Source organism: Chaetomium globosum, genomic scaffold (genome assembly GCF_000143365.1).
Source record: "Chaetomium globosum CBS 148.51 scaffold_1 genomic scaffold, whole genome shotgun sequence".
NCBI lineage: Eukaryota > Fungi > Ascomycota > Sordariomycetes > Sordariales > Chaetomiaceae > Chaetomium > Chaetomium globosum.
The window spans coordinates 991,758-1,013,508 of NT_165976.1; the positions used below are offsets into that span (position 1 = coordinate 991,758).

Here is a 21,751-nt window from a genome sequence, read left to right on the forward strand (position 1 = left end):
AGATGGAACTGCCTGGGGCCGTGTGTTACTTCTTTAGGTTCCGCGGCTTGGTAAGACATGGGACCATGCAGATTACGTATCTTGTAATTTGCTCAGTTCAAGTTGAATGGCGCAGTCGACGAGGCCGTCTCGAGGCGGAATTCAACCATGAACACGCTGCTATGTGGCACAGTGCTCGATGGGATTAAATTGAGTTCCCAGGTCCCTCGCAGGGCGGCCCACGTGATGCATATCAGCTCAGATCTTCACTTGCCTGTAGTTCCATCCGCCTGTAGTGGGAGGACGTCGTGCGACGGGTGACGTAGTTGGGTTGCGGTTGGAGAAGGGAGGATGTGTGTTGGTGGGGGGCCGGTGGTGGACTTCTGGGAGGTGCCTGTGAGGAAAGGGGGCGCTCCCAGGACTGGGGTAGTGAGCTTTCCAAGTTGTATTCGGGGAGTGAGGTCTGCTGCTCCTGGAAAGTGTGTACTTGTAGTGGTGGGTGAGCCAGGGGATGCTGGGCCTTCTTTTGATCTTGCTGGCCCAGCAGCCTCATAGCCCTCTCTGTCTCGCAATACAAGTGGTATAGTGATTCGCGTTGTTGCTCGACTCGGATCCTCTGGATCCGTTCCCAGCTGTCGACACTCTCCCTGAGGATTTGGTCATGATTTTGGGCCCACTCCTCGTACACCGGCTGTTGTTGATGGTGCTGGTGCTGGTGCTGTTGTTGTTGTTGCTGTTGCTGTTGCTGTTGCTGTTGCTGTTGCTGTTGCTGTTGCTGTTGCTGTTGCTGTTGCTGTTGCTGTTGCTGTTGCTGTTGCTGTTGCTGTTGCTGTTGCTGTTGCTGCCATGCCTGCCATGTTTGGTTCTTAGGTCCGGGTGCCCCCGGTTGCGGTTGTGGATGCCGAGTATGTGGCTCTTGTTGTACTGGGGGAGCGTCTTCTAACACTTCGTCTTCTGCCTCCGACGTATCCAAATCGGCCTCGCCACCGCTTTGGTATTGCCAAATCTCTGGCGGCCCGCAATGGTGCTGCTGTCGCTGGTTTGGAGGGTTCCGACGGGGCTGGTTTTGGTGCTTTGTTGGATGTTGTTGACGGTGGTCTGGATGCCGGGGTTTCTGTTGAGCATCCCACGGCTCAGTCCGCTTTCTTTGTTGAAATTGGCTTTGTTTCTCCTCATCTTCCCAACGTACTCCCTTGCCTCTTTTGCCCTGCTGTTGGTCGTTTTGGTGAGGCCCCTTTGGCCTATGGCCTTGCCGTCCATTTTGCTGATAACCCCCTTCGTTATTTTGGTAATATTGGCGAGTTTGTTGATAGTTCCCATGTCGCTGCTGACGGGGTTTATGGTTGTATTTACCATATTGACCCTTCTCGTTTTTATTATGAGGAGGTTGATTTCGTGTATTATTCTGGCGGCTGTCATGCCATCCGTCGCCGTGATATGGGCCCTCTTGTTGATTCCGCCCTTGATTCGAACGGTTGTCGCGCCCATTTCCGTTGTTGTATTTCTGAGATTGTCCCCCTTGCGTATTGTGGTAGTTGTTACGCTGAGGGTCCCGTTCTCTTTGCTGACGGTGCGCCATTGCTACAAACTCTGATTTGTTGAATGTTCTCGTCGAGGACGCAACGCTTGAAGCTTAATCAAATGTTTCCTAACAAATATTCCGGTAGTTCAAACAATATGCCAACTGAGAAATCAGGGGCATGCCGAAGCAAGCATTGTGGTATTTTATTGCGATGACTCGAAGAAAGGAATAAGGCCAACAAAGCCCTTGTTCTCCTGAGCACGAGTCCACAACACTCGGTCAATAATAGTCGAACCACTTCAATGCTAGGTCTGCTTCAAAATTTGATACAGTGTATTACCCAACGAACATCCAGCCATATTGCTCATTATAAGACCCAGGTTCCTAGGATGTGACTTTCAGTCAACGAATGCGGGCATCTCTCGATGAAGCAGAGCGACGGAGGCGCTAGTTCGTGTTACAAATCCAGCATTGTAACGGGAATCCAGGACAAAGGATGACAGGGACAATGCGTTTGTGCTGAATACTCCTCGCACCATCCGCGGCAGCCCCGGCATCCGAGCCCCTTTATGTATGTTAATTAATCTTTGTCCAGACCAGTCGTCGGGGAGGCCTGATAACGGCGACCGAAACAAATTGGCATTTATGCTTCACGCCACGTCTGTAACTGCCGCATTACAATTGGCAAGCACAGACAGAAGGCTCTAAGTCCCTAGCAGTGAAGTAGTCTGGAACTTAGCACATCATGCAACCCTCCCTCGTCCCACATCCACCTCCCCACCTCGACCTCAATCTCACTCATTTCGAATCCTGAATAAAAAAAAAGACAGATGCGAATAACAAAACATACAACACCGAGGATTCGCTGGTCGTCACCGACCCAACTACTAGTTCAGCGGTCGCGAGGTTAACTAGGGGAGAGCGGACGGGATCCCGTGTTTTCTGGCGCCTATGGTCGTATGTATCAGTCTGAGATTTGATTTAGGATTATAAGGAGGTGGCTGTTACGATTGGAAAGCAGACGTTATTGTTGGCGAAGACAGGAGTGACCGTGCCCGCTGCGCGCGGGCACGCCAAAGGAGCCTGGAGGAACTTGCCGGCTGCAGGTAGGCCCCATAGCGGAGTCAACGATGTAATTGTTAAAGGCGGAAGAAGAAGCCATCTTGACTGCAATGGAATTATAAACAGTATCAGGAGATGATTGTAGTTTAGGTCAGAAAACCGGGATGGAAAGAACGTATCGAGTTCCTTGGATTGGGAAATGGAGCACCGCGGTGTAAAAAAGGTGGCCTCTAGCACCGGTTTGACCTCATCGCCGATGTATGACGCCGCATTCTTGAGTCTCCAGTAAGCTATATCGTCATCTAGGGGCTTCAGTAATCAGATCCCGTAAAGATTAACCTCTGTGGCGTAATCTCAAAGAGCTGATAGGTTCCGTGTATTTTGTGCGTCAAAGAAGCAATTTGCTTCGCTACCCTTCGTCACGTAAACGACTATCGAGCCGTAGGCCTTGCTTGTATCCTTCCTGCTGAGCCAGGCAATCTTGGCAATGTTGACGTTGTTCTCTGTAGTCGTGGTTCCAGGAATGGGACGTCATGGCCGAATCAGCGCAGACTGAAGCTGCTGACGAAGAAGCGGGTGCGTCGCTCTAGTAGCAATAGTCAACCCATAATAGGTGTCGACCCTGAACACCTCATTTTCGCCACTTTTTGACAGAAATTTGATTTCTTGGTTCGTGATTGTCGAGGATTGCGCGACGGAGGCACGCAAAGGCAGGAGCGAAGCAGCGAGTCACAGGGGCTCTGATGCCAAAGTGCGGGTAAGCGGCTTTTTTCTGGCGATTTGATTGGCCAGAATAAAGCAGCAGCGGTCCCTGCACCTCCACCGCCAAGACCAACTGCGAAATGCCAATTCGACGAAGCAAAATGCAGATGACGCCAGACTTCGAGATGCTATCGAGAGAAGTCGAGCAGGAGAAAAAGCCAAAGTTCTGCAGTGAAAAGTCGACAGTACAGGTTAGAAATGACACCGTTTTGTAGGGTTTGTTTTTTGGGTTTTTTTTCATGGAGAAAAAACTGGTCCGTGCTTAGAGCAGGCCATGGCATTTTTGACCTAAGGAACCTGGAGTTCCTCCAGGCATACGCGATCAATGACTGACTCCCACAACAAAACGCATGTGGGCCAAGGGGAGCCTACCAGTCCTCCGGCGGATAGTGCAGGAGCACCTCTCCCGACTCGACGAAGGATAGAACTCGGGGACAAAGGGGGCATTAATGGGCCTGTCTCCTGTACGTAGACACAGTTGACACGGATGCTGGCCGCTCTTAGGCAAAATATATAGGACAACAGTCGATTTGAGCTCCTCGTTGGTTAACGTAGCTAACGGGATGCTGTGATACCTCGCTCTTAGAATCTACCTTCCTGCTATAAAAACGGCCAATGGTGGGGAGGTATTCAAATTTACATATCTCGGGAATGGCTGGACTGCTCTTGTAGGAAGCTACCCGCTCAACATTAAGCCTCTACAACGGTGGCGGGAAGGATTTCGAGGGCCTGTGGCCACGCCTTGGTGGATCCCTTTTCGAGTCCTGGGAGCCAAAAATAGAACTGAATACCCCTGAGAGTAAGCAGCAATCTTGCTTGTGAGAAGCGATGCAGCAACCTGCGACAACCTCCGGATTCCTAGATCTGCATACGCCGAACTAGCACCGTGATCCGGAATGCTACATCCAATGAATGTCTGTATTTCCGCCAACTGTGGCTAGGGTCAGGGTCATACATAATGGTTCATATAAACTTATGCGTCTCACTACCACCTCCTTGAGTGCATTAATTAGCGAAACTCTAGGTAGGTACCTCAGGTTATCTCGGTGGAAGTGCCCTCTAGTAACTGGGCTTGCATCTGAATAAAGCAAAATAGCTCAAGTCCAGGCCACCCAAGTGCAGTCCACCAAAATGCACGTCAACTTACATCTCAAGTTACCTACCTAAAGAGTCCAGCTTTGTGAACGTGGTATTTCTGAACGTACCTGTTGGGCAAAGTTTGTCCCTGTTATTACCATTTGGCCAACGCGCCGCGATATCACAGGGCAGCCGTTTCTTGCTGTTTGTACATGTACCTTAGTTTTGCTGCCACCGCATGCAACTGACGAGACCTGTGTTTGAACGTGAAGGAAGCCATTGTGACAGAAGACGGTGGCAAGTGGTGGCTAAGTAATGAGCATACGGTCGACGACTAAGTACCGCTTGACCTGAAGGATCCTCTATCGTTTGCATCGCACAATAAGAGGGAATGACCAGCCCATTGTCTTGTTAGAGCCCAACCCCCATCTGGAGCGGCCACGTTGTACCCGCGCAACGAGAGGATTCAGTTTGAGACGACCCATTGCGGGCATAAATCCCATTAGGGCTCGCCTTCGGCCGGGCCACGAAGGAGCGGCCGGTAACGGCACTGGCACTGGGCGGCCGAGGACCAACGGAATGGCGATCTCACCAAATCAACAAAACTTGGGTACGTGTACATAATCAAGAACATTGTTGTGGTTCCTTCTCATAGATGAACGAAAAGATATATAACCTCTCAAAAGATATATAACCTCTCCAATATCCGCATGCCTTACGCTACTGCCATTTGACAACTACACACCTACCTACCTACCTAAGCTCTTACAAAGGTGCCCACCTTCAATAGGTACGCAGACTACGTACCTTATTTACTTCCTTGATCTGTCGGAATCAAGCAGTTTTGAACAACAGACGCCATATTTCAAGAACATGACCGGCCGGAATCCCCCTATACAAGGCAGCGCGAACGCTGTGAAGAGGAAACCGACCAAGGCTGGTAGTGGTACCAGTACCAATACCAGTACTAATACTAATACTAATACTAATACTAATACTAATACTAATACTAATACTAATACTAATACTAATACTAATACTAATACTAATACTAATACTAATACTAATACTAATACTAATACTAATACTAATACTAATACTAATACTAATACTAATACTAATACTAATACTAATACTAATACTAATACTAATACTAATACTAATACTAATACTAATACTAATACTAATACTACTCCATCGGCAAAGCAATCCACAGCGCCTGCCAAACAGACACCTTCTAGGCCAGAAGCCGGGGCACAAACCGACAATGCCCGGCCCACCCCGAGGCAGCGCTGGGCCGATATCGCCAAACCCGTCCCCCCGCTGCCGCTCGATACCCCCTTCATCCAGGGCGCCATCGCGGGTATCGACCTCCAAAAGAAGCAGGCCAGCCTAGCGAACACCATGCGGCAGCACGGGGACCTGCACAAGCAGTACGGACTCTACGGGAACAACATCCTCGTCGTGCTCACGAGCCAGAACAAGCGCGAGTGCGACCTCCTTTTCAACGCCGCCCGCGCCCGCAAGCCCAACGGGGCCACCCTAATCCGCATCGACCACCCGGGGTGGTCCGGAGTCGGCAACCAGGCGTACGAGGGTGCAGGCGCCATCGGCGCGCACAACAAGGTGCTCACCGCTCTCGGGAACCTGCTCGTGATGCCCCAGCACGTAAAGTTCCTCAAGGACAACAAGATCGGGTCCAGCGTCGTCGGTGCGGTGGAGGATTTTATCGTGCGGGCCCGCGGCGCCGGGGTCGACCCGGCCACGAAGGAGCTCGTGACGAACTGCCCCGTCGACTGGGGTTTTGTCGTCTTCTGCCGAGTGCGGCTGGCTGCGGACCCGGCGTTTAGGTGGTCCACGGCCGTGACGCAGGGTGCGCCCGTGCCAATGAACCACTGCATCACGGCCGGCAGGGCTGGATACGAGGACGAGAAGAAGACGTTTTGCAAAGTCACCATCGGGAAGGTGATTGGCGAGACTGGCCCGGAGAATGAGAAGAGCTGGGATGAGGCGGACTGGCAGGCTGGCTTGATTGGCAAGTCGTGGTACGCTATGCTAGGGGATGCTCTGAACAAGGTCCGCATTCCTTGGCCATGATAATCTACTAGCCGCATGTAGGTACTGTACCCAGACAAGTCCCTCGGCACGCGGCTCACATGCAGCTGGAATGGATGTTGTGGTGCCTTACTCGCGCCTGGTTGCGCTTTTGGCGTTCTGGTTGAATGGAAATAAAAACAACATTTCGCAAGGGAGAGTTGTCAAGCATAATCGCACTGGTCTTTAGATACCTCCAACCTCAACAACAACATTCCTCTCAACTACCATCCAAGATGCCCTCTACTTTAACAGAGGGCCAAGCAATCTTGGCTCTCCAAGTTCTTTAAAACGGCAAGTATGTAAGCGAAAAGGGCAACCACTGCTTAACGAACACTGACAATGCCGTCCCCCTTTTTCCTACCTCTCTGCATATCACAGCATCATAATGGCCTTGTGGCGTTCCAGAAAAGCCCCTACGGCCTCAACAAACTGATCCAGATCCTCGTCCGGCGTTCCCAATATCAGCGCAATAAGCCCCCGCCTCGTCACCCAGAACCCAGCCTCCAGCATCTCAAACCAAAACAAATCCTTCAAATCCTGCGTTGTTTTTCCCTTCACGTCCTCCCCACACGTAATATCTTCCGTCCCATCCTCAGTGAAATGCAATCCGATCATCGAGCCCTTCCCCGTAAAACTCAATCTCGACCCTTTCGCTACCCCCTCCAGCCTCTCCCTAAACCTATCCGCCTTCTCATTGAACTCGACGCACACCTCCGGGGTGTACACCTCCCCCAACGCCGTCTTCCCAACCGACATAACCAGCGTATTGTTATTGAACGTACCCGAGTGCGGCAAACTGCCCGGCACGCGCGGGTCATACACACGCATGACCTCCTCGCGCCCTCCAAACGCGCCAAACGCCAACCCCCCACCCAAATACTTCCCCAACGTCACCATATCCGGCTCCAGCCCCATCTCCACCCCCAACCCCCCCGGCGCCAACCGCGAGGTCATAACCTCATCCAGAATGAAAACCGCCCCCTTCTCCCGCGCCGCCTCCCTCACCCCCATCAAAAACTCCCTCCCCCCCACAATGCACCCCCCCGCCCCCTGCACCGCCTCCACCAACACCGCCGCCAGCCCCTCCACGCCCTCAATCACCCGCCTCGCCAACACCAAATCATTATACCGCGGCACGACCACAAAATCCTCCCGATCGACCGCGTTGACTCCCGGCACCCCATCCCCAAACCCCAACACCGCGCCGTGGTACCCCCCGGAAAACACCACCACCCGCCGCCGGCCCGTGTGGTGGCGCGCCGCCCGCCAGCGCGTGCAGGTTGGCTTCGGTGCCCGAGTTGGCCATGCGCACGCGGTCGAGGCGGAAGCGCGCGCAGAGGAGCGCGGCGTAGGCGTGTTCGTGCGCGGTGGTGGCACCTAGGGAGAGGCCGGTGTGGGTGAGGGTGTGGTGGATCGTGCTTTGGATGGCCCGGGTGCGAGTGCCCGAGTAGGCCGGCGGAGAGTTCGCCGACGAGGTCGACGTATCTGAGGGGGGGTGGGGAGGTTAGGTTGTGTGGGGTTGGGATGGGGGGTGGGAGTAAGCGGGTTAAGGGGCTTGCTTGTGGTTGTCGACGTCCCAGACGTAGGAGTCTTTGCCTTGCCTCATGGCGAGGGGGAAGGGGGAGGTGTGGAGGAGGGTGCGGGTGTTGCCGCCTGGGAGGGTGCCGATGGCGAGGTCATGCTGGGCTTTGGAGAGGGGGTTGTTGGCGATGAAGCGTGCTTCGGCGGCGGCGAGGGCTGCTTGGGCGGCTTGGTGGTTGGGTGAGAGGACTGGGTTCGATGTCATGGTGAGTCTAAGTGTGTAACTGGTGAGTGGTGTGTGGTGGGCAGTGATGGAGTAGTCAAGATATGATGGATTCTGTTATCAGGCAGATGCAAACCCAGTTTGTGGGAAGCACGGCGGTATTATATAGAAAGAGAAGGAGTGAAGTCGGGCCGGTACTAGGTTACCCTGTTACCCCTCATGCCTTGAACTTTGTGTCGGCCCGGCTTCCTCCAAGACCCACTTGCCGATCCAGACCGAGGTCGACGATCCTGAGGAGACCATGGTTAGCGTCGAAATTTAACTGTGATGCTAGGCAAGCAGTTGTGACCATCCCCGCGTGTGATTATGTGACCTTCGTAAGACGGCGTAAAGTTGGGTGAGGTCGGGATGCCGAAACAGGCCGCTGCTCCCTCCCGGTCTCGCGAATGACGATAGTCTTTCGGATTCCTCGGTCTGGGACTTTTGATACGAGAAAAACACGAAGTTTATTGTCTTCAAGTAAACACTCCCGGTCTCATTAATGCATATGTCAGTTGACTCAATTCCCACACCATACGTTGGTGGATGCGGGTTTGTGGGACATATTGGCCTTGCGTAATGCTTTTTTCTGGGTAGCTAAGTTTGTATTCTGCACTTACTGGAAGAGTGTGAAGTTGATTCAGGCGTGGTTATAGCCGATATTGGGCTCGAGGCCGTGGACGGCGTAGTTCAAACCCATAATGAACCAACAAAACGCAGGCTATAGCTTGTGGGATCCAAGTCAAGTGAATTCTGTCGGCTGTATATGTACATCATGAGACCCTGACACAGCTCACATCAACCGGGGACCCCCATCACAACACAACCACCCTATTTCTTTAGTTCCCCCCCCTCCTTCACCTCCCCCTCCAACTCCTCATCAATATCATCCACAATCACCGACCCCCCATCATACAAATCCGCCCCCCTATTACTACTACTACTACTCCCCGCAAAGCTCGACGACGACGCGGTACTCCGACTGCTGACGCTGCTGGACCGACGCATGAGATGGTGGCGCGAAAGGGGTAGCGACTCGCGGCGGGCGGTGCCGGTGCGCACGACGACGGGGATGCTGACGTAGGTTGGTGTCAAGGCGGCTGTGCTGGCGGTGTCGACCTCGAGCTTTAGATTGCTGCCTCTGCGGTGGCTTAGGGCGCGGCGGACCATTTTTGAGGTGGGACTTTGGTTTTGGTTTTCTTTGTGTTCTTGTTTTGTTATTGGTATTTGCTTTTGGTTATTCTTAGCAGTGACTCGAAGCTAGTAGCAGTGAGCGGTGATGGGTTGGAGGAAGCCAGTTCCGTTATTGAGTGCCGAAGCTGCGTAACGAGTGGACGGAGCTGTGTGATATAATGAGTGTTTGCCCCTGTGGGCTGGCGGCGGACAAAGGAGCGTGGCTGTTTGGAAAGTTGGCAGACATCGAATGCTGCGCCGCGTGAGATTGAAGTACTGGCCGGAACTTGACGATCGCTTCCTGAGGTGGCATTCCCCGGATTTTTGTTCTTCGATGGCCGGGGTTGCTGGCCTCGGGGTTAGATTGCCCGCTGGACAAAGCGGTTTGATCTCCTGAATGGCCTTTGCCTGGCCGTTTTGCCTCGGTTTGACAAATTCGGGTGAGCGGGGGCACAATGCCTGTGCCAGCCAGCCATTGCAGAAAGGCTGTGCCGCCGCTCCCATTTCGCCGTGCTTCCATGGGTGGCCCGGCCGTGGTGGTGGGACCGGCCCGATGTCAGACGGTCCCGAGTCAGGGGCCGGCAGTTGTACCGGACGGCGAAGTTGCGAAGATGACATACGTGGACCTTTGCCAGTTTTGGGGCTAACGATCGTTAGTACATTTTTTTTTACACTGATTTAGTGTGGTTACCTACGTATCATCTGAAGGTTAACAAAGAGAGTGATTGCTGGGCTGTACTCCATATTGACGTGCGGTGGTTGTGTTGCGGGGCCACCTTGGATGACCACGGCCACACCGTCGGCCCTACTCCGAAACACTACATCCTCAGCCAAGGGAAATATGAAGCGAATGATGAGATTGCATGTACACTCGTACATCCGAAAACCAAAGTTTGAAGGGTTCCCTCGCCTCGACGCCGCCACCCAGGCGGTAACTAACGCAGACAGGAGCCCCTGACCGGATGAGCGGGATGAACGGGATGGACACCAACTGCCACAGTTGCCCTGGTTAGAACGATCGAGATCCAAGTTCCTCAACTCAGGCCCGCCAGCAAGGTACTCTGGTAAAGCACAGTTCGGGCCGATAATGAAGCCTTCAAAGCCACGCATCCAGGCCACATGGCGGGCCGGAGGGTCGGACCCCGGGCTCCTCCTCGACAAGAAACCCTTGATCTGCTTTGCTGTCAGCAAGAGCAACCCCAGATCACCCTTTCATCATGTTCAGCGTGGGGTGAGCCCCCACGCAAACGAGCGTTCGCTTGGTGCCGTACTCCCGTGTTGCGACCTGCCGGGAGACCTCCCCCCAAACATCAACAAACACAACCAATCAGAGGAATCAACTGGGTGTCGACAAGCGCATCACACGCTCGGTCCATCTTCTGTTACCCCATGTCCAAAAGCTGAGATATCGTGACACTGTTTTACACCAGATACAACAACACGTCGCTTGTGGCCCCCGACCAGGGCATTTCCCCGTGCATATAGATACAAATGATACAATACAATACATCTGCATCCCTACTCCTGCAGTGAATTTCTCCTCTCCACAATATGATGATTGATCGTCGTCATCCAGTGTCGAATGCGCGGCAGCACGGCGAACTCGTACTCGGGCAGGCTGACGAGCTCGCGGAGGAAGGGGCCCCAGTGGCCCTGGCCGACCGAGGCGAGGAACTGTTCGATCTGCAGCACGACCTGGCGCGTGCCCTCGTCGCAGTACAGCCCCACCACGCGCATCTCCTCGAGCAGGTTGAACACGGCGGTGGGGTCGCCGTACCGGTTCCACAGCACGCGCGCCAGCTCGTTGTAGAAGGGCGTGCTCACCCCGAGCACGTAGCTGGCCGGGCCGAGCTCCTTGACCCGCGGCAGGATGTGCAGCGCCAGCGGCGAGGAGCGGGCAAAGTGCGTGTCGAAGAGGCCGAGCGCGTTGAGCAGGTAGGCGGGGTACAGCGGGCCGTAGATGTGAAGGGGTAACTCGCTCTTCTTGCGCTTGCCGCCGCGTTTTGAGGACGACTCCGTTTTGGATGCGACTTCGTCGAGGCCGAACTTGCGCACGAGCGGGAACACCTCGTCCTCGAGCACGTCCCAGAGTTCAAAGTCGTTCTTGGCGGCGCGCATCTTGGCGTCGACGCGGGTGCGCTCCTCGCGGCGCAGGGCTTCGTTTTGGACGTCTTTCGAGAGCGGGTCGAGTGCCAGGTCCATCTGCGCATCTGTACGCTTCTCTTCGCTTGTTCCGTCTTCCGGGGCGGCATTAGCGTTGCCGAGCCTCTCAGCGGCCTTCCCTTCCTCGACGGTGCCTAGTGCCATGCGAGCCGCCTGGCGCAGGCTCGGAGGGAAGCGGAGGAACGCCTTTTCCCACTCTGTCGCTGATGATATTTGCTCGAGCGGGTGGAGCGGGTCAAAGGGCTTTTTTGTCTGCCGCCTCGAACTGGTTTGTATCTCGGCCGCATCCTGCACGATAATGTTGATGGTGTTGCGAATCAACTCGGGGTTAGGCTCTTCGGTCCTGACTGGGAAGTTTTCCACTGGCATTTTGAAGCCGCGGAGGCCGGGCAAAAAAGACGCATCTTCCGGCTCTTTTGTTTTCGAGGGTATATCGCCACCGCCATCCTCGGGTGAGGTAGCGGCCGATTCCGCAGGAGCCCCGGCCTTTGGGCGCGCCGCGATCTCTTCGAAAATGCGGGTGAAGGCTTCTCGCTCTGACGGCGTGATGGTGGACTTTACGCCAGACTCGGCGTCGCGTTCGGCGTCTGTCCTCTTATCGGGGCGCTCATAGCCCTCCGGCAATTGAAATGGAATATCATCTGGTCCTGCGTTCGTAGGCTTGATCGGCCGAGGCCGTTCCCTGGGGCTGTTGGCTCGGGTTGTCGAATGCAGAAGAGCTCGGAATCCAGGAGTTGAAAGACCACCTCTTGACATTCGTTGGAGCGTCCGTGTTTGGTAAAGGAAGGGTAAAAGGGTAGTCGACATATTGGGTCAGGCTCCGGCTGTCTTAATTACCCGCTCGGACGACGATTCCGGTTTATGGTGGTTTTGGTCCTGCCCTTTTTTACGGCCGGCAACACACTTCTAAAAATTTCTCCCAGGGTTCCAGGCTGCTTCTGGGTACGATTAGCGTCCCCACCTTGATGGAATTACCCAATGAAAGTTCTCCAGTCGCCCCATATGCCCCGTGATTTCGCGATCTGGGTAACGCTGTGGTTTTAATTGATTTTGGCATTTCGCGACTTCGCGTCTCCCGTCGCAACACGGCTCAATCTTTTACAGTGTCGCCCGAGAGTCTCAAATTTATGATTCTTGGAACAGGTGCCTTATTCTTGCTCTTGCTGCAGAATTTTTCCCCAATTCCTTCTCTTGTCACCATGCCTCCCAAGAAAGAGCCGGTCATTAGCGCGTTCGAGCGCAAGCGCCTGGAGAACATCGCGAACAATAACGCGATTTTGAGCGGGATCAGCACCACCGCGGAGAAAATCATTCCAAAACCTGCTCCGCCGAAGCCGAAGCGCGCGAGCGCACCGCGTGCCAAACGGGAGCCCGTCAAACGCGAGACCGCTCGTCCAACGCGGCAGAGCAGCAGGCTCGCTGGGCTCGATGCGGATGCGGACACGCTCAAGCGCAAGGCCGAGGTGGAGGCTGAGGTGGAGGCCGAGAAAGCGAAAGCAAAAAAGATGCGTGTTAGTGGAGACCTTAGCCTTGGGGATATCCAAGTAGAGGGGCGCAAATGGGAGAATGGCCTTGACGGACTGGCTGGGCTGAAAGGCCTTTCGGCCAGGGGCGCGCAACCTGGCATAAGGACATTTACAGACGAGGATGTAAAAGGAACGACGGACAAGGGGCTGAAGGACCTGAGGCTACGCATGAGCGGGCTCAAACTTTACGAGAAGTGGCCTGTCCAAGGTGCGTATCCCAAGCTGGGTGTGTGCCCAGTCGCTGACTTGAACAGACATCAAAATAGTACCACAACGAGTCTACTCCTTGGGTTTCCATCCAACGGAATCCAAGCCGATAATATTTGCTGGCGACAAGGAGGGTGCGATGGGCGTGTTTGATGCGTCTCAGGAACCCGTGAAAGCAGAAGACGACGACGACGACGAGGAAGCCGAAATCCCCGACCCCATAATATCCGCTTTCAAGACACATTCACGTACTATCACCTCATTCCACTTCTCTCCGGTCGATGCCAACGCCGTCTACTCTGCCTCCTACGATTCGTCCATCCGTAAGCTGGATCTGGACAAGGGCGTATCAACCGAAGCCTTCGCCCCGGCAGACGCAGACGAAGACCTTCCCATTAGCGCAATCGACATGCCCACCTCCGACCCCAACATGATCATCTTCTCCACGCTGCAAGGCACCCTCGGCCGGCACGATCTCCGCACAAAGTCCTCCACCGCCGAGATCTGGGGCCTCACAGACCAAAAGATCGGCGGCTTCTCCCTCCACCCGGCACAACCGCACCTCGTAGCGACGGCCTCCCTCGACCGCACGCTCAAGATCTGGGACCTGCGCAAGATCCAAGGCAAAGGCGACGCGCGCGCGCCGGCGCTCCTCGGCACGCACGACTCGCGGCTGTCCGTCTCGCACGCGAGCTGGAGCAGCGCGGGCCACGTCGCGACGTCGAGCTACGACGACCGCATCAAGATCTACAACTTCCCGGACGCGGACAAGTGGACCGCCGGCGCGGCGCTGACGGAGGCGCAGATGGAGCCCGCGCGGCAGATCCCGCACAATAACCAGACCGGGCGGTGGGTGACCATCCTCAAGCCGCAGTGGCAGCGGAGCCCGCGGGACGGGCTGCAGAAGTTTGTCATCGGCAACATGAACCGGTTCGTGGACGTGTTTGCGGCGGACGGCGAGCAGCTGGCGCAGCTGGGTGGGGACGGCATCACGGCGGTGCCGGCTGTGGCGCACTTTCATCCGACCATGGATTGGGTTGCTGGGGGGAATGGGAGTGGGAAGTTGTGTTTGTGGATGTAAAGTGGGATGGGTGGGTGGTATGGTGTTATCTTGGATATCGGGATCAGATACACCTAGGTGGCTCTAGACTCACTTCGGTCATCTCGCAACGGCCCGGGGACTTCAAATGTTAATAATAACAACAGCCGGTGGCCTGTGTTCCATGGCCGCATTTTGTTGGCCGCGTTAGTGCCACCCTTCGACGCCCAAGTTTTACAGGATAGATGTGGCGGAATATGTTGTGATAAATTAGTGCGGTAGTAAATGCTAATAGAAATGCCGCGAATTGATGCTCACCCTGGAGGCGGCTCGCGTCTTGTGATGGATCCCGAAATTCCCCGTAAGGCGCGCACACATGTGATGGGATGAATGGTGGAGCGGGCTTTTCTGTCAGCGGGCGCTGCGACTGATGTGCCTGCGTCATGGGACCCCAGCCTTATCGATAAACTAACGCAGATATCTCTGGTTGCAGCTGCGAACCACCCAGCGCCATTTCAGATTGAATCTGAAGCATTGTCGAATTGGAAGAAACGAGCTTCCGCCATGTTCGCGCACAAAAAGTCGCATCCACAGAAACTGTTCAGCGACACCGCACTTTCCGCCACAATCCAACGGGGTGGTAATCGAACAACGGCACTTGACAGACCCGAACAGGGTCCCAGGCGCGGATCCGGGGCGTCACACGGAACCTTGCTGGCTCACCCGGCCATGGAATCCCTGTAAAGGCAACACTTGGCAACCGGTCCAGGGCCCTGACACCTGCCGTCGCACTGCTGCGGCTCGGACCAACGCTGCGCAGCACCCCGACCTCCCGATGGCAAGAGACGGTCACGGATGTTGACACTGTCTCTGTGCATTTCCACGCCGTGAACAATAATAATGATTACAACCAGGTGCCCTGTCACCGACACCCTACACTCCAGCACCCCGTAATTTGCACCGTACCTCCCTCCTCCGCCCAGGTGCCGTTGTTGCCTGCCACCTACATACCTACCTCGGGTATTCGTGCCTACTTAGTTGACACCTACTTGGTCCCGTCATCATTGTCGCAGTCTATCCAGTTTCCGCTCCAGTCTTTCCTCTGGGTGCGCGGCCCAGGCATCCATACGCAGCTTGGACCTTTTCAACAACACGGTTGGTATGTATGCCCCCTCCCCGTTGTCCGGGATAAGCCGCCTCGTTTCTATCGTACTTACACCCTAGGATTTACGCACAGCCAGTCCTCGTCACAGCCTCCCTGTGAGAGATTATAGCCATGAATCCCGAACCTCCTGCAACGCCCCCCGCCGCCGCGCGTTCTCCTCTCACGAGCACAAGACCGAGCGATACGAGTAAACCGCAACCCTCGATACCTCCATCCTCTCCGCCAACCCGCGCCGGCCCTGCAAGCCAGGATGAGCCCGCCGTACGTCGTGTCTCGCGGAAACTACAAAAGAAACGCCGCGGCGGCGAGCATACCCCCACCATGGAGCTTCCCGAACGCTTAAAGGACCACGGTGATTCGGCCGAAGGGGAAGAAGAGGAGTTACGGCCCCAGGGATACGGCGGTGGCATGTTCATGAACATGAACCAGAGTATATTCGGCTTGATCGCGGCTGCAGGAAGTCAAGCCGACTTTACAGACCGTTTCGAAGGTCATAGTTCGGACGATGACGAAGACGATACTGAAAATCTCATGGCTAAAACTATTGCCGGTCCGAAGGGACTACAACTTGCGCCCGCCACATCGTCTTCTCTCGCGCAGACAACCGTTCTCCCTCGCCATGGGCGAACCCATCATACATCCGATCACCGCCACCGAAGGAAAATCTCCGAGAGTCGTCTTCTCAAATCGGTACCAGGGCTCGGACGGTTCACTGACAAGATCAGATCCTCAAAGTCCCCAAAGCCGAAATCGCAGGCGCAGGAGTCCGTGCATGTGCAGGATGACGCAACAGAGGCCGATTCCACGCCCTCCTCCGACCTTGCCCCCAGCATCGAAATCACGAGAACCGAGAGCAGGACAGCCCCTGTGATGACCAGAATGCTGGAAGCCCGTGCTGAGATGGCGGCCCGACCAAGTTTTGATCTCGACGGGTTGTCGGGTGATCGCTCTAGGATCGCCGCCGATGACACTGGGGAATCCGGGCCCACGGAGTTGGCGAAGAAGCTTGCCGAGATATTCCAGTTTGACAGGCCCGAAGAGGTCATACAGGAGTATCCTTGTTGGCTCCTGCAGCACGTCCTCCTCACGGGGTACATGTATATCACCGCACGGCACATCGCGTTCTACGCGTACCTCCCCAGGAAAGCGGTAAGTGGCTCCTCCTTCAGCGCTCCGGTGCTTCGTAGTACTGACCTGCCGCAGCACGAGGTCGCCAAGTCGGGTTACTTATCCAAGTGTGGGAAGAGGAATCCTAAATACAACCGCTACTGGTTCCGCCTCAAGGGTGACGTCTTGTCGTACTACCGCGATTCCCAGGATCTCTACTTTCCCCAGGGCCAAATCGACCTAAGATACGGTATATCCGCTACCATCACTGACAAAGACAAGGAAGGCGTCAACTTTGCTGTCTCCACGGATAACCGGACTTACTACTTCAGGGCCGATAGTCCACAGAGCGCCGAGGAGTGGGTGAAAGGTTTACGGAGGGTTATTTTCAGGTCACACAACGACGGTGATAGCGTGAAGATTTCGCTGCCTATCGAGAATGTTATCGATATTGAGGAGGCACAAATGCTGGATTTTGCCGACACATGCAAGATCCGGGTCATCGACAACGATGAGACGTATGCGATTGACGAGGTGTGTGGCCCTGCCCTCTCTTAGATGCCACACGTGCTGATATTTGTAGTACTTCTTCTCCTTCTTTAGCTTCGGTAAAGAGCCCATCAACGTCCTAAAGATCCTAGTTGAGGATGCTTCGTCGCAAGCGCAAGGGCCCAGCGACCGGGCAGATCCGAGCTCTGGTACTGAATCATCGAAGAGGGCGAGCGGTAGCGGGGCTAGAGAACCGCCCTCCAATCTCGCTCTTCGCTCAAGCAAAATCAACGAAGGCGTCAAGGCGACTCTCTCCCCGCTATCTCCTCTGCGGGGGTCCTCGCCGAGCCCCCGTCCGAGCATAGACCGACCGCGCACCAGCTTTGATGCCTTGCACGCGTTCACCAGACGCAGTACGGATGCCAACCCAAGCCTGCATGCGGAATCACCGCCGCGCCGTAGTTTTAGTGACAGCAGGCGATCTCTGAGCAGGAAACGGCCCAGTGGCCACGAGCGACAGGAGAGTAGCGACTCGTATGTTCAGAGCATGGGCGATCCCAGCCAAGCGAGCCTATCAGCAATGATGGCTTCGGCAAGCAGCGAGGACCCTTCGGCGAGCCAGATCCTGAGGGGCAGTGACCTATTCCACGGCCCAACTCTCCAGCGGACACAAAGGGCCCAAGATGGCAAGCAAGTGGCATCCCCAACCGTACCACGGCCAGTATCCACTACAAAACATGTTCATCACGCCCCTTCCAGGGCCCGCACAACCACAATTGGGGAGGGAGAAGATCCAGCAACGACCCCGACCCTCCAGAGCATTGCCACAATGGGGGTCTATCCATTCCGCAAGGCGAATGCGCTCATCGGATATCTTGACCGGCATTCTAGGCGCATGAGCACACTTTTGGCTACAGAATCTATGGGCTACGTCGAGAAGGTTTCTGGCATGTGGAAGGGTGGCGGGAAACATTATGACGAGCCCCACGGCCTTCGGACCGATGAGGAAGATGTTGGCGACGACCCTGAGGACCGAGCTAACTCGGAAGCCCGGTTCCAGGCGCACTTTGCTTTGCCAGAGACCGAGAAACTCCACGCCGCCTACTTTGGACACTTGATGCGCGTTCTCCCGCTCTACGGTAAGATTTATATTAGCGACCGCCACTTCTGTTTCCGCAGCCTCCTACCCGGCACCCGCACCAAGCTCATCCTTCCGCTGCGGGACATCGAGAACGTCGACAAGGAGAAGGGTTTCCGGTTTGGCTATGCGGGCCTGGTTGTTGTCATCCGTGGCCACGAAGAGCTCTTTTTCGAATTCCACCGGGCCGAAGTCCGTGACGACTGCACTATTACCATCCTCCAAAGTCTGGAAGCGACGCACTACTTACACGACTCTACCCTCATGGACGGTGGCGCCGACGCCGACGATGCCCAAGCCGCCGTAGCGGAGCACGACGCTCTTCAAAAAGCACGCGGTGACGAGTTTGCCGACCACGAAGTTCAACTTCCCCGCGAGACATCGTCCGCATCGGAAGCCCCTACGATTCTCTTCGACGATCCTAAGGCATCCTTCCTCAACTTCAAACCCGCCCACTCTATGCAGATCACCTGCCTGGACCATCGGCTCTCGTGGTGACGTGCAGCCGTATATCGCACTCTGCAAGAAGTTAATTCAGGAAGGCCACCGACCACGCATTGCCACGCACGGGGAGTTCAAGGGCTGGATTGAGTCCCACGGGATCGAATTTGCATTCGTGGGGGGCGATCCGGGTGAGTTGATGCAGCTCTGCATCCAGAACGGCACCTTCTCACTCGCGTTCTTCCTCGAGGCCAACGCCAAGATGCGCGACTGGCTCGACGAACTGCTACGGACCGCCTGGGAAGCCTGCCAGGGGAGCGACCTGATCATCGAGTCGCCGTCCGCCATGGCGGGCATCCACATCGCCGAAGCCCTTGGTGTCCCCTACTTCCGCGCCTTCACCATGCCGTGGACACGCACCCGTGCCTACCCACACGCCTTTATCATGCCCGGCCAGAAGATGGGCGGCGCGTACAACTACGTCACGTACGTCATGTTTGAGACGGTGTTTTGGAAGGCGACGGCGCACCAGATCAACCGCTGGCGTAGGCGGTACCTGGGCTTGCCGACGACTGGCCTTGAAAAGCTGCAGATCAACAAGGTCCCGTTCCTTTACAACTTCTCCCCCTATGTCGTGCCCCCGCCGTTGGACTACAGCGACTGGATTCGCGTCACGGGGTACTGGTTCCTAGATGAGGGCAACGAGAACTACAAACCTTCCAAGGAGCTGGCCGACTTCATCGCCGCCGCGCGTCGCGACGGGAAGAAGCTCGTTTACGTCGGCTTTGGGTCTATCCTCGTGCCTGACCCCGCTAAACTGACTCAAGACGTCATCGATGGCGTGCTGAAAGCGGATGTGCGCTGTATTCTCAGCAAGGGCTGGAGCGACCGGGTCCTGACCAAGGACAAGGATAAAGAGAAGGACCAGCTGGACGAGAAGAAGACACCCGAGCCGGAGCTACCGCCGGAGATCTTCCAGATCCAGTCAGCGCCGCACGACTGGCTGTTCAAGCAGATCGACGCGGCGGCGCACCACGGCGGGAGCGGCACCACGGGCGCCAGCCTGCGCGCAGGTATCCCGACGGTCATCCGGCCCTTCTTTGGCGACCAGTACTTTTTCGGTGCCCGCGTGGAGGACCTAGGCGTGGGCATCTGTCTCAAGAAGTGGGGCGCAACATCCTTCGCGCGCGCCCTCTGGGAGGCAACACACAGCGAGCGCATGATTCTCAAAGCGAAGGCGTTGGGAGAGCAGATCCGTAAGGTACGTCCCGGTCGCCCCCCCTTACCCCCCCTTTTTCTCCACCACAAAACGTAGAACAACGCTAACCATACCAACAGGAAAACGGCGTCGACACCGCCATCAAATGCATCTACCGCGACCTGGAGTACGCCACGCAACTCATCCGCACCAAGACGGGCAAGAACCAGACGCGGCGCAAGGCCGCTGCCGCGTCTGCGGGAACCGCCACCGACGGCCCCGGCGGCTCGGGCGGCTCGGGCCCGGACGCCGACCTGCTCGATGACGACGAGGAGGAGAGCTGGACCTTTGTCGGCGGCGATGCGGATACCATTGATGATCTGTCGGTGGAGGCGGCTATGAAACGGACGGTGCCGGATTTGGGTGCTGTGCTGGGGGGTGAGGTGCCGGTTGTGGGTGGGGCGCCGGGGGTGAAGGGGGTTAAGGGGGCGGGGTTGGAGTGATGGTGGAGTTGAGTCTTTGGACGATGGTTTTCTGAGGGGAGGAGGGGCAGCTTGGGTTTGAGGTGGGGCCTCGTCCTCCCTCTCTCTGGGCTTGTTTGCGTATTGTTGTTTTTGTTTCGGGGCGGGCTGGGACGATACATGCACCTGTCCCGCCCGTCCGGCATGGAAGCTGGGTTTGTTTGGAGTTTCGGAGACGGTTATGATGATCATGACAAGAGGATGTGGCATATGTTATGCCGTTGGCCTGGGTTTCGGATACACTAAAGGCGATGACAGATTGGCCTCGTCGGATTGCGTCGGGTTTCTTTTTTATTGGGTTACTTTTAGAGTCTCTCCCTAACCACTTTTACCTTCTAGTTTGGGAGTTCATGGGTCGGGTGACGCATCGAGGCCTGGCATACATACATACCTATGTACACCTTCATACCTCTCTTCCTTCTCTCACTCCCTGGGAGGTTACAACCTGGAGACACCACCGTCATAGAATAGTAATATTACTGTGTACTCGCCTCGGATTCCATTTTCAAAAAGGTTCTATGGGTTTCGTAATAATAACCAACAGTAATTGTGAGCAACAGTTTCTTTGTTAACACCGTACACGCCACAATTTTCGCACGTATTGAATTGTGACCCATCTTATGGAAACAAATCAAATTGTAAATGAGCCTCACAAACCTGTATGAGTTTCAGTTTTAACCAAGTTATGCTGTGCTATCTCAGCTCATCTTTTGTTTTCCCTTAACTGTCCCTGGGTGTCAACGGTCTACTAACATTGCCACCCCTGTCTTTTCGAGTGTAATGTGTGAGATGGGTAGTTCTTTGTGACAAATTCTTTATGCAACCCATTCCGTTTTTTCCGGGTTGGTAACGTTCAAAGGCAAGAATATATTCGAGAATGTGGCGTTAGGTATACCGACGGCCATACACCTCAGTTACGGTTGATGTGGACATTGTTTGGCCTTCCCGCTTGCTGCCTGCCGTTGGAGGTGTGATGTCTGTTTTTGTCGATGCAAAGCCGTGAATTCGTGCTTTCCTGTGTTGGGAATTATAAGTTTGTAACGGAATTAAAACCGAGCCACGTGTGATTCCAATGACTCAATGTTCGTTGTTAGTCATACTTTATTTTTACTGAGGACATTGATGCCTAGGTGGATTGTGATGCACCTCAATGCACGACCAAATATATTGGATCAGGCTTCTGTCACGACTCGACGTCTTTAATGTGTATTGTGTCGAGTACCAGAGTCATTGAGGGGCAGTTCGGCGCCACGTTCTAGCCACACATGACCCCGCAACCGGGAACCATGTGGGTACCCTGGG

General features: G+C 55.2%; 9 protein-coding genes across 9 annotated transcripts; 5 read left to right on the forward strand and 4 right to left on the reverse strand.

Moving 5' to 3' along the window:
• Nucleotides 1-232: 232 nt before the first annotated feature.
• Nucleotides 233-1,558, reverse strand: CHGG_00326 (uncharacterized protein; the record flags this gene model as incomplete). Its single annotated transcript, XM_001219546.1, has 2 exons — nucleotides 233-1,093; nucleotides 1,169-1,558. 2 exons carry the CDS (start codon nucleotides 1,556-1,558, stop codon nucleotides 233-235), a joined length of 1,251 nt encoding a protein of 416 aa, XP_001219547.1.
• Nucleotides 1,559-3,096: 1,538 nt separating this feature from the next.
• On the forward strand, nucleotides 3,097-4,215 carry CHGG_00327 (uncharacterized protein; the record flags this gene model as incomplete). The annotated part of the gene is made up of 2 exons (XM_001219547.1): nucleotides 3,097-3,139; nucleotides 4,133-4,215. 2 exons carry the CDS (start codon nucleotides 3,097-3,099, stop codon nucleotides 4,213-4,215), a joined length of 126 nt encoding a protein of 41 aa, XP_001219548.1.
• A 766-nt stretch (nucleotides 4,216-4,981) lies between these two features.
• Nucleotides 4,982-6,499, forward strand: CHGG_00328 (uncharacterized protein; the record flags this gene model as incomplete). Its single annotated transcript, XM_001219548.1, has 3 exons — nucleotides 4,982-5,012; nucleotides 5,165-5,192; nucleotides 5,644-6,499. The coding sequence occupies 3 exons, from the start codon at nucleotides 4,982-4,984 to the stop codon at nucleotides 6,497-6,499; spliced, it is 915 nt and encodes a 304-aa protein (XP_001219549.1).
• A 372-nt stretch (nucleotides 6,500-6,871) lies between these two features.
• On the reverse strand, nucleotides 6,872-8,285 carry CHGG_00329 (uncharacterized protein; the record flags this gene model as incomplete). The annotated part of the gene is made up of 2 exons (XM_001219549.1): nucleotides 6,872-7,876; nucleotides 8,073-8,285. 2 exons carry the CDS (start codon nucleotides 8,283-8,285, stop codon nucleotides 6,872-6,874), a joined length of 1,218 nt encoding a protein of 405 aa, XP_001219550.1.
• A 637-nt stretch (nucleotides 8,286-8,922) lies between these two features.
• On the reverse strand, nucleotides 8,923-9,452 carry CHGG_00330 (uncharacterized protein; the record flags this gene model as incomplete). Its single annotated transcript, XM_001219550.1, has 2 exons — nucleotides 8,923-9,003; nucleotides 9,144-9,452. 2 exons carry the CDS (start codon nucleotides 9,450-9,452, stop codon nucleotides 8,923-8,925), a joined length of 390 nt encoding a protein of 129 aa, XP_001219551.1.
• A 1,521-nt stretch (nucleotides 9,453-10,973) lies between these two features.
• On the reverse strand, nucleotides 10,974-12,425 carry CHGG_00331 (uncharacterized protein; the record flags this gene model as incomplete). Its single annotated transcript, XM_001219551.1, has 1 exon — nucleotides 10,974-12,425. The coding sequence occupies one exon, from the start codon at nucleotides 12,423-12,425 to the stop codon at nucleotides 10,974-10,976; it is 1,452 nt and encodes a 483-aa protein (XP_001219552.1).
• Nucleotides 12,426-12,817: 392 nt separating this feature from the next.
• On the forward strand, nucleotides 12,818-14,432 carry CHGG_00332 (uncharacterized protein; the record flags this gene model as incomplete). Its single annotated transcript, XM_001219552.1, has 2 exons — nucleotides 12,818-13,370; nucleotides 13,411-14,432. The coding sequence occupies 2 exons, from the start codon at nucleotides 12,818-12,820 to the stop codon at nucleotides 14,430-14,432; spliced, it is 1,575 nt and encodes a 524-aa protein (XP_001219553.1).
• Nucleotides 14,433-15,805: 1,373 nt separating this feature from the next.
• CHGG_00333 (uncharacterized protein) lies at nucleotides 15,806-17,220 on the forward strand (the record flags this gene model as incomplete). Its single annotated transcript, XM_001219553.1, has 3 exons — nucleotides 15,806-15,816; nucleotides 16,281-16,704; nucleotides 16,759-17,220. The coding sequence occupies 3 exons, from the start codon at nucleotides 15,806-15,808 to the stop codon at nucleotides 17,218-17,220; spliced, it is 897 nt and encodes a 298-aa protein (XP_001219554.1).
• Nucleotides 17,221-17,980: 760 nt separating this feature from the next.
• Nucleotides 17,981-20,431, forward strand: CHGG_00334 (uncharacterized protein; the record flags this gene model as incomplete). Its single annotated transcript, XM_001219554.1, has 3 exons — nucleotides 17,981-18,626; nucleotides 18,832-19,991; nucleotides 20,069-20,431. The coding sequence occupies 3 exons, from the start codon at nucleotides 17,981-17,983 to the stop codon at nucleotides 20,429-20,431; spliced, it is 2,169 nt and encodes a 722-aa protein (XP_001219555.1).
• Nucleotides 20,432-21,751: the final 1,320 nt, after the last annotated feature.